Here is a 14,546-nt window from a genome sequence, read left to right as displayed (position 1 = left end):
TTCAGAATTTTTATTAATTTTGTGGAAACATATATGTAAAAGTAATGCAGTGGTTATCTTGAATAACAGGCGGGCCAACCACGCACGCCCGCTTGTAACTCATCATAGCTAATGGAACCTCGTCGTAAGTCAACTACTTTGTCATGGTTCTAACTGTGAATGGGCGAAATCTACATCTGGATAAGAAATAAGTTAATACGAAACCACATAACCAAAGTCTGATTTAGTAATTGTACAAACAGAGCTGGTTCTCGCAACTTATGGGTGGGGGGAAATACAGTGTGTAACCTCAGCCCAAGGAATACAAAGGATTGTTTGGAACCCGGCTTAGTGAGACTTACTGGGCTGTGATTTAGAATACCGCCGCACTGACCACGCAGCTCAACAGTCAGTTTCGCTAATTATCGCCGTAAATAGGGTGAATCAAATTGAAAATGGTATCCTTTTGCAATACTGTAATGAAAATGTACCATTTCCAGGTGACTGGAATTTTGCTTCATGTACTTTGATTTAACAAAATTGTTATTAAACAAATGTTTCTTATTCTAATATAGAATTTTGCCAGCGTTCCAGAAACAAGTTGTGATGCTGGTGAAATAACCATGAAAGAAATTACTTTCTCACAGTAACTTTATGGTACCAGTAAGTCTCAATGTCAGTCTCTGTTGTCACATTTACAAAGAGGGTCAACGCATCCACAGGTACTCAACACTTCCGTCTTATCAACTTAAAAGGCTTAATATAAGTACTTATACTGCCGACACTGCAATTCGATACAATAAAGGAAAATGTTTCTACGGTATTAATCATTTTTAGAAAATATCACTGATAGCTTAAGAAAGCAGTTTGTAACTGAGACTTCTTAGTATTCACATTATTTTTTTGCACTGGTATATGCTTTACTGATGAGAAAGAATTTCACTACAAATTTAAATAATGGTCAGTAAGGATATGGAAGTCCTGATTTCATTCTTTCATGTAGACACTAAAAAAACACTTCATAAGGATAATACGAAACAAAGACTTGACTAATGACATATATATTGATAAGAGAAGGCATAATAGCCAACAGGACAAGACAACACAGAGTATGGAGCTGGACAAATGTGGGAATGTCTAGGATACACAGCCATATGCCTGCTCTATTTTTCCATCAAAAACCACGCTAGAATCTGCTTTTATTGTTTGATATAAATAATTCTCATTCTGTGACTTTACCCTTGCAAAGATATATTACAATTTCCTGCTTAGATTTATAAGACTGTGTTCATTTTCAGTTATTCATTTATTCTAATCGATAAAAACAAACATGCTCTGATATGCTAGACATCTTCAAAATACTCAGGCATATGGCATCATGTCATACTGGTCAAAAATCAGTCAAGATAACAGACAGAAAAATTGGAAAAAACAAGACCTTGGTGACCCTGTCGGAAAAAGAAGAATGTTAAATAATCCTTAGACTAATTATTTACAACCAATTACTTTTAACCAACACTGAAATAAGCAACAATCCTATAAACAATCATATATACACATCTAAAAATTATATCTCTAAACAGGGTCCATTGTTGTTGTTATTTTTGCTTTGCTTTTACCTAGAAGGGAAAGTTCGTTGAATGTGAATTGAATTAAGCCCTTGTAATGTTCTACCCTTCTTTAAGCTTTACTACTAAAATTGTAGCTGACCAATACTGAACTTGTATTTTTTTACCCTTAATTCCATTGAGAATTGGTGTTAGATGTAAAAAAAAAAAGTGGATTTTCCATTACATAAAATTTCCATGGATAATGCAAGTTAAAAAGTGCGAGAATAGTAGTTTTCACATGGGTTGTTTTGACAGGCCCTCCCTTATGTATGGCAACAATGCAACGAACCACACCAAGTCAATTTTCAGGACCAACGCTCATAAACACGACCCAGAATGTGTAAGTACATTCACCGCACAACTTGCAAGTAGAAGTCATGTTATTAATATTTTTTGTCTTTCTTTTAATGAACATTTACTAAATGAAAGATTCTCATGTCAATTTCCTTTTACCATGCTCTTTTACTTTCATAATAAAAGGAAATCAATAAATTCATCAACAATAAGGCAGAGGCTAAGAGATGGTAACTTGGTTGATGATACGCAACCACGAATTTGATGCCAAACATGTTCTAAACAGTACTTCACTTTTCTAAAGTCACCTTAAATAATGAGCCTACCAGCTGCTTCATAATGCAATCTAAGATACTAGAGTTATCCCTAACAGGTCTAATTCAGTTTTAAGGTAGGACTTACTCTGTAGCTTGAAATCCCAATCTGTTTGAACAGGTCACTGATACGCCACACAATATAATAAAATTTATCTTGTACCCTATTCATAATGACAAATACTAAAGACCATACGTAATACTTGGTTGAGTGCAGTAATTCTTATGGAATCCAAATGTTTGCGTAAGGAGGGATGAAATTGTTTTAGCACTGCCCAAATGATTGTGAAAGCCACCCAAGTTACTACTAGAGTGCTCTCACAATAACTACATAAAAGTCCCCCAGGATTCTTGTTTGCCAATTGCCTACTTACAAGCTCAACAGGGCAAATAACAATAAAATACTTATATACTAATCAGTGAAATAATCTGCTGATTACTGCTTCTGCCCTCCTCTATTTATTTTCTTGCTACTGTACAGCAAAAATTTGTGTTTTCTCAACCTGTGTCATACTCAAAAGCTAAAAACAGCTATTTACCATAAAAGCAGCATGACTACAGAGGTTATTGCTTCTAGCATTAACACTACATAACTGATAAATCAATCTAAAACCATGGTAAATATTCATTGCATAATATGAGCATCCAGCCAGCAGAATGTTACTATTGCAAAATCAAAGATCTAACTATTGAAAATAATATATAATTAAGTACAACCATTTAAAGAAAAATGGAAATAACAATAGGTACAAATCACTGGCTTTTGCTCTTCTTGGGTGCATCTCCTTAACCTATGTTTATCAGTAATACATTTTAATATATGTAGACTAGATCACTGAAATATAGTTTCCCTATGGATTAAACTCACATCTTGATGCTTCAGCATCCCTCTGTAAATCTAAGTAACAAGTGGAATGTTTGGAATCCATCATGTCAACCATCACAACTCTCTCTATTACAAAGATTACTGTAGGAAAATTTTTTCATTGTATTGCTGAAGCATTTTATGATAAGAAAAAAAGAGAGAACCGTTAATATAAACACCAGCAACTCTTGATATAGTAAAATGACAAACACCTTGATCACAACTTTAGTGTTTCCTTTTCCATACTCTTTTCAAGCATGGAAGTCAAGTAATAGCATCATTCAAAAAATCAGCTGAAACATGAAGATAGCATTCAAAAGGTTTTTTTTCTAAATTTGAGGATTTGATTTTAAAGCTTTGATATCTAATATCAATTTCTAAAAAGATTTTAACCAAATAACCATTGATATCCAATCACTGAATGTTTACAGCAAAATCCCTTAAAATGTATTTCCTAAATAATGAATATTTATTAATCCACTCCACACTTCTAATTATAAAACCCTATCATAACCACAGTGGTTGCTAATCACAAGCTTGGTCTTTTAAAGTCAACAATACAAGTCTAATAGACTACACCAACGATATCAAGATCAAGGGACTAAAAATATACCAACCGCCACGGGCACATTTGGAATAAAGGCAGGAGAAATGCAGATGACTACGAATAATAAATGATCTGGATAAATGCAGTGAACATGAAATTGGATATAATGTGAACAATACAATGAGGGTAGTTCAAGATATGTCATACAGTAAACGTTTGATGGTCTGGTCAAGTGAGGTTAATATTCTGTTGGATGTCAACAATGTTGCTGATCAAAATCTCTCCCATTTCTCCTGTCAGTTGGAAATGCTGACACCTCTTTTCATTCATTCTTTCTTTTATATCTATTTTTTTTTTTTTTTTTTTTTAATGCATTTTTCTCAAATACTCTCATTCAAACCAAATTCTGAGTGTGATACCCAGCTTGTCTTCTTGTCTTCCATGGCCTCAGGAATGAAAAGGTAAATAATGTCACCTGTTGAGAAGACAGGAACCAAAAAAGAGTTGAGGACCACACATTACTATTTTCAAACAGATGAGTAAGCCCAGGCTTATACGATTGGTGGGAAAGTTCAAGATTGCATATGGAGAGCCTAACACCCCAGTTAGGCAATTAACCATGACCCAGCACACACCAAAATTAACTAGGTCACAGATAAGACTTTTTATTATTTTTCGTTTGTGACATGACAAACGACTTTCAACTCCATTCCAGTTACATTTTCCAATTAACAAATTAAATGCTCTACTGTCTGACAACATACAATGGAGTTCAAAATTGTTTGTCATTTCACATTTTCGCAGCTCCAACCTGCCACAACACAATGGATTATGAAGGCTAACAGTGCATTGCTAAAATCATAATCAAATAAGGAGAATTCAAGTGATTACTGAGTGAAGTAAATCCAATTTTTTTTTTTTTAGTTCCTTCTCTAAAATGAATAAAACAAAAAAATGAGGCATTTCAAAAGAAAGAAATGTGGTGCATTACATAACATGTAAGCATACTTTTTTTCTTCTCAAAGCTAACACCTGCAGGCTTGCTAATTCAAATAATCATTTGGTCAGATTTCATGTTATTCCTTGGCCTTTTAACAAAAAACAAGGAGCCAATAAACACCTATCCCAAAGCTGACATAGAAGAAAATTTGATAGACAATAAGAATAAGAAGTTTTTGAAAGGCACTGCTTACATTGTTATGAGTATTCACATTTCAGTTATTCTATCACATAGAAATCAGTGAAAAGTCCAAGAAAAGGGCTAGAAAAGCTTCTGACTTAGCAGTGCACTGTAGCTAGCATGTGCCATGTTAGCTATATGCACCTTTGGCTTATCCTTACATCAGCTTGCTTGGCTCTCTGTAGCCTTACAGCTTTATCACCTTGTGTTCAAACTAGCTAACTCTGACACATATGAAGGTATAAGGGATGCGCTAGCACTATACTATGACATTTGAAACTGTTAAATGTTTAAAATACACAGAGAATTGAAATATTAATTACAAAGAATTTGGGGAGCATTAACTGCTGCATCCTGCAACTCATATAATAGAATCAAAATACTGATGGTTCAAACAGACGTTCCAATATGTAAGAGATTACTGCGCAACTTGCAAGTTTGAGATATTTTGAATAACTACAATCAATTACAACCTCTTGAAATCAGCAGAAGATTTCATGCCCTGACAGGATGCAGTGCTGCCAGTCCCATCAGCAACGATTCTAGAAACTTCTCCTGAGTTCATCAATAAAAATACACTCCAGTTTTGCATAAGAAAACAGGCAATCATTGACTCTACTCGTGGAAGACGTACATCTCGAATCGTGCCTCAAATACTTTGCATCAGACAGGAAGCAGAGCAAGCATGAGATCAATGATGGGGATGGATGGAGAGAGGGGGGAGGGGTCCGGTGTCGGGGTGGCGGTGGAAGGTGGGGAGCGGGGCGAACAAGGTGAGGGAGGAGGGGGAGGTGGGGGGATTTTGGGAGGTGGGGAATCAGAAGGAGACGAGGAGGAGGAGGAAGTGGAGGAAGGAGAGGCCGGGTCATGGGGGGGTCACGTGCTTCAGCTCAAATTACGGAGCTCACTTAAGAAGTCACTTGGCGTCAAGATATGAGTTGAACCTGAAAGAAAAACAAACAAAAATTATGTACCTATGAGTGAAAGATTTTTCATTTATTTCAAGACCTTATGTAATCTTTTTTTATGCCATTTTATGCCACTTTTTCTGAGTATGTAGAAACCAAGTAAATGCAGATTAAAAGTGCAAAAACCTGTCATTACCAACAAAATCTCCATAAGCAAAATTTGATCTTAAAAAAACTTAAACTTTCTCTAAGATATAGGAAATTATTCTAAGAATTCTTAATATAACTTACCAATGATAACCTCCCAGTTCTTTCCAGACTTTGTAACTTCATAAGCAGCGCGCATTTCTGAGTAAGTCATGCCACCCACAACAAACACCAACAACCGAGGCATGTTTTTCTGAGCAGTAGCACTCCTGTCTTTGTGCCAGTTGTATCTCACACTGGAAAGATGAAGCACAATAGAGCATTTTAGGATATACAAACAAACCAATTCCTATTCTTCTCTTTAAGTAAAGTTGTTCTCAGTGAGCCTGCTTTTTTTCTTAACCCATTGCCACCAGGGGAAATTAATAAAAAATTGGGAAAATGTTGTGCTCATTTTTAATATTTTTTTGTGAAATGTCTCTACACTTAGATGGTTTTGCCTTATCTGATTTCTCCTTTCCTTGACTTGGCGGGAAAATGTATTTTTTACTAGTGTAAAAGGGGAAACGGGTGAGACAGGCAGTACTCGTAATTGGCTCATTGGTGATTTAGTGTAGCCATCTATGTGTAAAAACAATAAAACAAGTAAACTCACAGTGGGCATGGCATGTATGTACATGCCATGCCTGTCAGGAATGGGTTAAGTGGTCTCATTAGGCCTATAATTTGTTGTCTGTTATGCTCTAGACTAAGATTAGTTTCAAATCAGGATTAGGCTTAATGCAATATTATGTTCAATTATATATTATAATTAGGCTTTGCATTCGTCTGAAATAACACTATGAATTATGTTAAAGGAAAGAGGGGAAGGCAATGGTTAGAGCACAGCTACATATCACTATGTCAGTTTACAAAATTCTACTGTAAGAACTTTTAAAGCATCACTACAGTATGAGAAGTTGTAGATTCTTCAAATATTTTCAAATGAAGCTTATGCAATTATCAAATCGTGTCAACAGACATAAGAAAACAATTCCAGCTTACCTGGATGGCGCAGTTCTGGGCATAGCAGCTGAGCGTCCGGCAAGGTAAGGGAAGTGTTTCTCCTCCAGCTTGCCATCAATGCAGTCTTCCATGATGTCCTTGATTGTGGGAGTCCATCGGGACATCTGGTAGGTCTGCTCAGTGATGCGCTCTTTTCGCTGTATTTGATAAGGCTTACGTTGTTTGCCGCCCTGAAAGAAAGGTACACAATATATATGCTGTGAATGAATCAATCAAATACTAAGAATAACTGGAACTAATCACCCTTTCTCCAGTTTGCCTCCATAAAAGAAATGTACAAAATATATATGCTGTGTGTGAATCAATTAAATGTTAGGAATAGATGAAAGTATTCACCCTCTCCAATATCTAAGAATGAAAAAAAAAGGCAATGATGACTTAACCCAACACTGCCAGGAGAAGAAAATAGATAAAAATTGAAATATAGAATATATGGAACATTAAAATGGGCATAATTTAAATCTTCTAAAAAAAATAATGACTGTTTACTACATAATTTAAAACTGGAAACTATTACAGTAATTAATTAATTTTTGAACTTCCATCATATACTGAAATTCTGCAGTCATTTTCGAGATCCCTATAGGATTATTGTAAAATGACACAGCAAAGACGCTGTATTGCCATATTACAAAATATATTACAGAATACTTGATTCCTTCATCCATTAACGATTCCTTATCTTACAACACAAAGCAAATAGTTTTAGAAATCTAACACAAGACATGTAAATCAGGGAGCAATACATATTCAAGAGTAGTTATCGTACCTCTACAACAACATTGACACCAAGGTGTGCCAGGTTGTTAATGGTAGCCTTTTCTGTGGAGGATATTTGAGCATGCTGAAGCAACTTCTCCAGATTTTCATTGGAGATGCCATTCTTGGCCAGAATGTAGAGCAAGATCACGCGCAGCTTGTCTTCCTCCTTCACGTTCTGGTCAAGCAAAATGGGGATGATGTTCTTCATGTGGTCCTTGATCTTCTCACCTATTCGGGGAATAAGAAGAAAATTATGCATACTACAGTACATATAAGAAAGTGAAAAAATCTAAATTTTCCTATCAAAATCTATTACATTAAGGACATCAATATGAAAGTGTTTGTTAGATATTCATTCTGTAATTTTTATGGGTTAATAACTCCTATGGTCTGGATGACAGAACCATCACACCATTGGCTTGGGGGTGGGTGACTTGAACATGCCATCATGGAAAAATTTGGCTGAGTGCCAAGGTAACAGGAACTTGCTGTCATGAGTATTTTAGGCCGGGGTGACGGGAATGACTCACTATGAATGCACAAAGTTCTTGGAGGGTGATTAGACTCAGTGGGCATTTAGGAGGCAGCTTTTGAACTATTTCCAAGTATGGAATGTACCATCCGTAAGCTACGACTGATAGAGAGCAGCTGTAAAGAGGACATTTTCCATGCTCAAGATCCTATTCCTGCCCACTGTTACTGGCAGCACAGTTTGAATTATAGAAAATTGAATACAAAAAATGACACTAATCAAAATGTTACTTATTGTTATCATCACTGCAAAGAGTTATGGACTACCTAGAGAGAAGATATGGAGTCTGTACAAGGAAAACAGTCTATTAACATCTGGATAAAGTAAATCAAATGACAAATATAATCAGAAAATGGCAAAAAAACTAAAAACCCTTAATGCAGAAAAGAGAGAAAATAAAGGCACATGAGTGTTCATGTGCACCCTGCCTATGAGATGCATACCTATCAGAGTGGCTGTTCAAGTAAGCCTAATGCCCTTACTTTGTGCCACAGAGAGTGAAGCATCCAGATAAAAAGGGGTTAAGTGCTTGTGTCAGTGCTCCCTCACTGACACAAGAAATAATATAGTTATACCTCCAATACAATAGCTCACTATACATGATGCATCTTTACATGTATAGATAATAGTCAGTAAAAAAGTGCCCTGTTTTTTTGAGCATCGCTTCATTCTATATTTTCACTAGAAACTTTCAAGCACACTGCATTTCCATCTCTATGAAGACAATTTTACTCCAGTCATTATCTCTATCATTAATCCTGAATATTGGAGGAATGAATGTCTGAATGTTATACACATTCACAAAAAAAAATACTGCACTCACCTTCTGCATCAGTTCCCATGGCCAGATCCTGTTCTACCTTGCACAGCTTATCAACATAACCCTGGTATTTCTTCATGCAATTCTCAGCCAAGTTGAGATGAGTGGAGTACTTGGAGAGCTCCTTCTGATACTGGGGCATTTTCTTGATCATCTGCGACAAGTCCTTCATTGAGGATTTGTCTGTGCCCATGTTACGCTTGGTGGCCATGAACTCTGCAACAGAGCAGATATATCTTTAAGCTATTACGTTTTCCGTACCCTATAACTGTTTAATCTCATATATACTAATAATTCCTAACAGATCTAGAATAATACTGCTGAATGGTCGGTTTTCTAGGTTTCATTTGTAAGTATATACTCTCTCTATCTACATCAAAATATGATAGTGCTTAAACATTTCTTCATTTTTATGACTATCTTCTTCCAAGCTATAGAACAATAAGCTTCCCAATTATATTCCCATATGTGTCTGAAAGCTTGCTTATATTGTTCTCACAGCTTCCTTTTAACCCAATGCCTGTGGGTTTATGTACTGTCCCTTTAAATTTTTGTGAATTTTAATCGAGGAACATAGTTAACAGGTGAGATAGGTAAGACTAATAACTGACTCCTTAGTAACTAATTTATTATTTTATTCATTGAAAAATTTCTACTGCATCAACATCTATGGTCATTAGCATAATAAAACTATAGTGATAGCATGAGGCTTGTGAGCAAAGCTCCCAGGTAAGGAAGTGCTATATGACATCAAAGGTCATATGGTGCTATGGTAAGGTAGAGTAACAAAAAGGATTAGAAATGAGTTAATGATTAGGGTAAAGTTACAGGTTGAACAGTACTACAGGGTAGTATGGTAGTTAAAAGGGTAGGAAGAGGGAGCTGATGGGGTATAGTATAAGGTAAAGATTGTTAGAACGGGAAAAAGTTATGGGACTAGAGAGCATCATGATAAAGTATTGTGGCAAAAATGGCAAAAATAAGTTTAAGGATTAGGGTAATTGGACAGGACAAGTGGTTAAAGAAAAGGTAAAGGAAAGGAGAAGAAAAGACCATGCAATATTAGTTGAGGCAATGGCTGAGGACCAAGGTAGGGGTGATCCCTCAGTCTCCGCCTACTAAGCCCCCCCCCCCCCCCTCCACCCCACGACAACAACAAGCAAGAGATTGGAGAGCCTTGGTGACTAAGCATTTGTAGAGCCATCAGTGTTTTAAGACCATAGATGAACTTTATTACAATGGGCATAGCATTGCAGTCTTGCCACCCATACTAACTGGATTAAAGTACAGTCTTTTCCATATATCTTTACTACCTACTCCTTGTTCATTAAGATGCATTTCCTGATAGTTCAAATCTGAAGGTCAGGGTTCACTTGAATTAAGATTAATTAATGGCATTTGTAGCACTACATGACAGGTGACTTGTGTATCCCAGCTTTAAACACTTACTTAATGGCTGAGAAAGAACCAAGAAGTGGCAGTGTTTATGTGCCCATCACATTCTTTAAAACATAATCACAATGTTGCAATATTTACATCCCTCAACATCATCCTTTTCTACAAACAATTTAATTCCATAAAAATTAATTTGCACTTGCCTTTCATCTTCTTAGTCACATTCTGTGAGACAACAGCAATATGCTGATGACGCAGGTCAAGCCAGAGGTCATCATTCTCATCAAGCAGAACTTCCTTTTCACTTTCTCCTTGAGTGGCCTCATACTTATACACATCATTCTTGATATCCAACAAGTCATATGCCATTGCCTGGAAACATATTACTGCATGAAAATTAAATTCAATATCTAGTAATTCAATAGCTAAGTATATACAGTAAAGTGATCTCATACCATTAATACTCCTGATTGAACTACAAAAATCCTCAATTAACACAAAAGCTTGCAAGGAAATGTAGATCATCAGTAATTTCACAAATTTTATCTCTATGGTGTATTGGAAGTGTTAATCCTTTTGTCTATTTATTAATTTATTACCATTGAATGAATAACTTGCTAAATAAGATATTCAAGTAACCTTTATTTCAAACTACTAATATCTATCGGCTATCAGCTATAATAAAGTGGTTCACCTGTAGAGTAAGTTCGTGCAAGAGTGGAGAATAGCAATCAAATCCACGATCCAGGATGAGCACTTGTGAGCGTGCTTTCTCAGGTCCTTCACCCATGGAGGGTTCATCAGCCTTGTAGCCATCTAGCCTCTGCTGCAGCAGCTGAGCCAGCTCAACGTTGCGCTCAAATTCACCTCGATATCTGGCAAAAAGACAGCACTGATGAGAACAAAATACAAAAATCTACATTCAGAAATACCAAATTCTTCATTGTATACTACAAGTTTACAAAGAAATATCTAACATATACATCAAGATACCCACTATAGTTACATAAAATCCTTCAATTGACTCTTGCCATTTGCAGTAACTAATCACATATACTGTTATCACCTCTCTGTCTAATGTCATTGCCACTTCATAATAAGCAGACATTATCAAAGTCATCAATACTTCACTAATAGATTATCTATTTATGAGCTGGTGTTGTTTAAAAATTTGCTATCATCTGAATCCCTTAACTAATCAATAAAACATTACATCACCAACTTCACTGTACCTAATGGATTTATTGAGTAAAAGTACCATTATGAAAGTAACATTTAAAATCAGAAGAATTCTAACCATATGGATAACTATTTCAATCCCTATGATCCAAATGACGTGACCATCACATCGTGAAAAAATCTGGCTCAGGGGCTAGGTGACATGAACAGGTTGTGGGGAACTTGCTGCCCTATGAATTTTGGCTGAAAGCCATAGTGATAGGAAAAGAAGTTGGTGATGTAATGTTTTATTGATTAGGTAAGGGATTCAGATGATAGCAAACTTTTAAACAACACCAGCTCATAAATAGATAATCTATTAGTGAAGTATTGAACCTCTTGGAGGATGATTTGACTCTTTGGCATTTAGAAAGGGGCTTTTGCATTATTTCCATATATATATGTGGAATGTAGTTAGTATCTATGAACTATGACATGACTGGAAGAGTGCCAGCTCCAGGAGGAGGATATTTCCATGCTCAGCATCCTATTCCTGGCCACAGTGACTGGCAGAGCATATTGTGTAGCAGAAAATTGAATATAAGCTGGACACTCATCTGAGAGGCCGATCAGTTAACCCTTATATCAATATTTTGGGCCATGTGATGGCCATGAAGCAACCGGATCCAATGGGTTAAAGCAGGGAAAACAATCTACAGTTTTGATCTTATGGATTCATTCCTGGCAGTAGGTCTCCTGACTAAACTTGAGATACTACTTGGTATTTTGCGTAATATTTTCATGTTCCTAAAAATATAGTTCACATATCAAAAAAGAATATCATAAAAAACTGTTATTGACATGCTATTAACTGAAGATAGCGAAGTCGGAGCAAAAGATAGCTCACACATGGAACATGTAATGTCCATTGTAGTTGTAATGTGAAATGTGTACACACAGATGGCTCCATAAGTGCTCAGACACAAAGGAGTCAATTAGTAGTTCTACACGACCACACCTGATTTCCCCTTTCCTTGAGTTTGAGATTATTTTTTTTTTTTTCTAATGACAATAATATTGAAGCTGTTAATATCATTACTGCCATTATAATTATCTTATGTTATTACACTACTCATGGAATATAAAATGTGAAAAAAACATTTCCAAAAAACAAGAAAAACAGTCAACAGGTAAGATTGGTAGGACTAGTGATTGACTCATTTGTGACTAAGTACTTGTGAGTTATCTATGTGTAAACACAATTTATACACTAAACTATTAAAGGGTATGGCATGTATATACATGCAGCAATGGATTAACAAAGTTTTCAAATATTTTGTCAACTATAAACCATTATGAAATGTCTAAATTACTGGCCTTGGTACTTTCCTGACTGCAGTGAACATATAGGAATATTCAGTACATATCTGTATACAAGTAATTCATACCCAATATGACAAATATTTTGTGCTTTTACTTTCTTACAAGTCTTAGAGGGTGAACAGGAAACATAACTAGACACAGGATACTGAATGGAAGAGAATAATGTAGTCCTAAATCTAACATCCAATAATAAGTAGAATTGTAGAAAAAATGTTGATAAGACCTGTGCTGAAGTATGCTATTAATTTCACAATTAATTTTTTTCTTTTTGTATTAAAGATAAACACATAATTTATATATGCAATGATAACATAACATTTGGGGTTAAAAGATAAACTTAAAACAATTTTGACACGCTCAAATACAAACAACATACTTATAAAACGGTTACTTACACTGCAAGACTATAACATGATATACAGGATTTCACCATGTAAAATAGTTACCTCTCACATAACAGCAATAAAGATAATTGATGCCAAACAAGATATTAAACATGATCAATGAGCTTGAAAACAACATACCTGACAGCTGGATACTCTCCTAGGCAAGAGCAGAGTGTTGCAATCTGTTCAGCCATCCTTTCTAGTGTACTTGACCGAGACTGTGCTTGTGCAGGGCTGTAGTAATTTGGGAATGCCTTTGGGAAGTCCAATGAAAACACCTGTTGAAGAAACACATATTGTGAGTGATCCTTCATTCTAAAGAACATTCCCTCTCTTTTGTTAAACTCTATTACTTTGCCCTATTTTCTAGTTTTACATTACTATCGAGCTATCATCTCTGCTTTGCTTTAATACATTAAATTCCACTTTATTTAACCTACCCACAGCAGAATTTCCCCATGCTGTCCTGAACCACATACCAATGATTGTGGGTTGTTAGCTGCTATTTAGCACACACAACTTTTTAGCACACATAACTTAGACTAGGTTCACCTGCACTTGGTTTGATTGGATGTCACCTATAGCAAACAATAATAATTGCGCATGATAATATAAATTAAATTATGATAATGAGTAGGATAAACTCGAAGACTGATGGAACCTATAAAGCATGTGCCCACGCGCAGAGGAAAAAACATTTAATTCTTTTTCCTTTCTTTTCTTTATCTGTCTCTTAATCTATATTATAGTGTTCATTCTAAACATTTCTCTAAAGAAGATAATGCAGCAAATATGATGGGTCAAGATAAGGTTAATAATTAATTAAGCATGAACCGCAAATACCCAAAACTGACCTGACTTTCATATGGTAGGAAGGCAATGTTGATTTCCTTGAGAGTCTTGATGTACTTGGCCACATGCTGTTTGCACAATTCATTGAACTGATCATTTGCACAACCTGGAAAAGTTGTATTAAAATTAGCTAATAACCCTTTTATGGCTGCAAAAGTGGAAGAGAGAGGAGAGAGAGAGAGCAACAGTGTGTGCATTTGTATATGCAATTATGCTTAAACACACACGTTTGTGCTTGTGCGTGTGCATGTGTCTGCATGTGTGTCCTTGTGTCTGCATGTGTGTGTGTGTGTGTGTCTGAGTGTGTGTGTGTGTGCGCCTGAGTGTGTGTGTGTGTGCCTGAGTGTGT

General features: G+C 35.8%; 1 protein-coding gene across 1 annotated transcript in view; it reads right to left on the bottom strand.

The window, feature by feature from the left end:
* Positions 1-1,024: 1,024 nt before the first annotated feature.
* The window catches only part of LOC125034849 (protein ROP-like), a 45,835-nt gene continuing 32,313 nt past the window's right edge, over positions 1,025-14,546 (bottom strand). Inside the window, exons 5-13 of the mRNA XM_047626878.1 lie at positions 14,200-14,303; positions 13,484-13,623; positions 11,113-11,293; positions 10,622-10,790; positions 9,027-9,239; positions 7,679-7,899; positions 6,889-7,079; positions 5,989-6,140; positions 1,025-5,733 (exon numbers count right to left, since the gene is read on the bottom strand). Of these exons, the coding sequence (XP_047482834.1) occupies positions 5,675-5,733; positions 5,989-6,140; positions 6,889-7,079; positions 7,679-7,899; positions 9,027-9,239; positions 10,622-10,790; positions 11,113-11,293; positions 13,484-13,623; positions 14,200-14,303 (1,430 nt within the window). The 3' untranslated portion in view covers positions 1,025-5,674. The remainder of the gene's footprint in view (positions 5,734-5,988; positions 6,141-6,888; positions 7,080-7,678; positions 7,900-9,026; positions 9,240-10,621; positions 10,791-11,112; positions 11,294-13,483; positions 13,624-14,199; positions 14,304-14,546) is intronic.

Source organism: Penaeus chinensis, chromosome 18 (genome assembly GCF_019202785.1).
Source record: "Penaeus chinensis breed Huanghai No. 1 chromosome 18, ASM1920278v2, whole genome shotgun sequence".
Taxonomy (NCBI): Eukaryota; Metazoa; Arthropoda; class Malacostraca; order Decapoda; family Penaeidae; genus Penaeus; species Penaeus chinensis.
The sequence above is the reverse complement of the archived record's forward strand: the minus strand, read 5'-3'. Positions and strand labels throughout refer to the sequence as shown.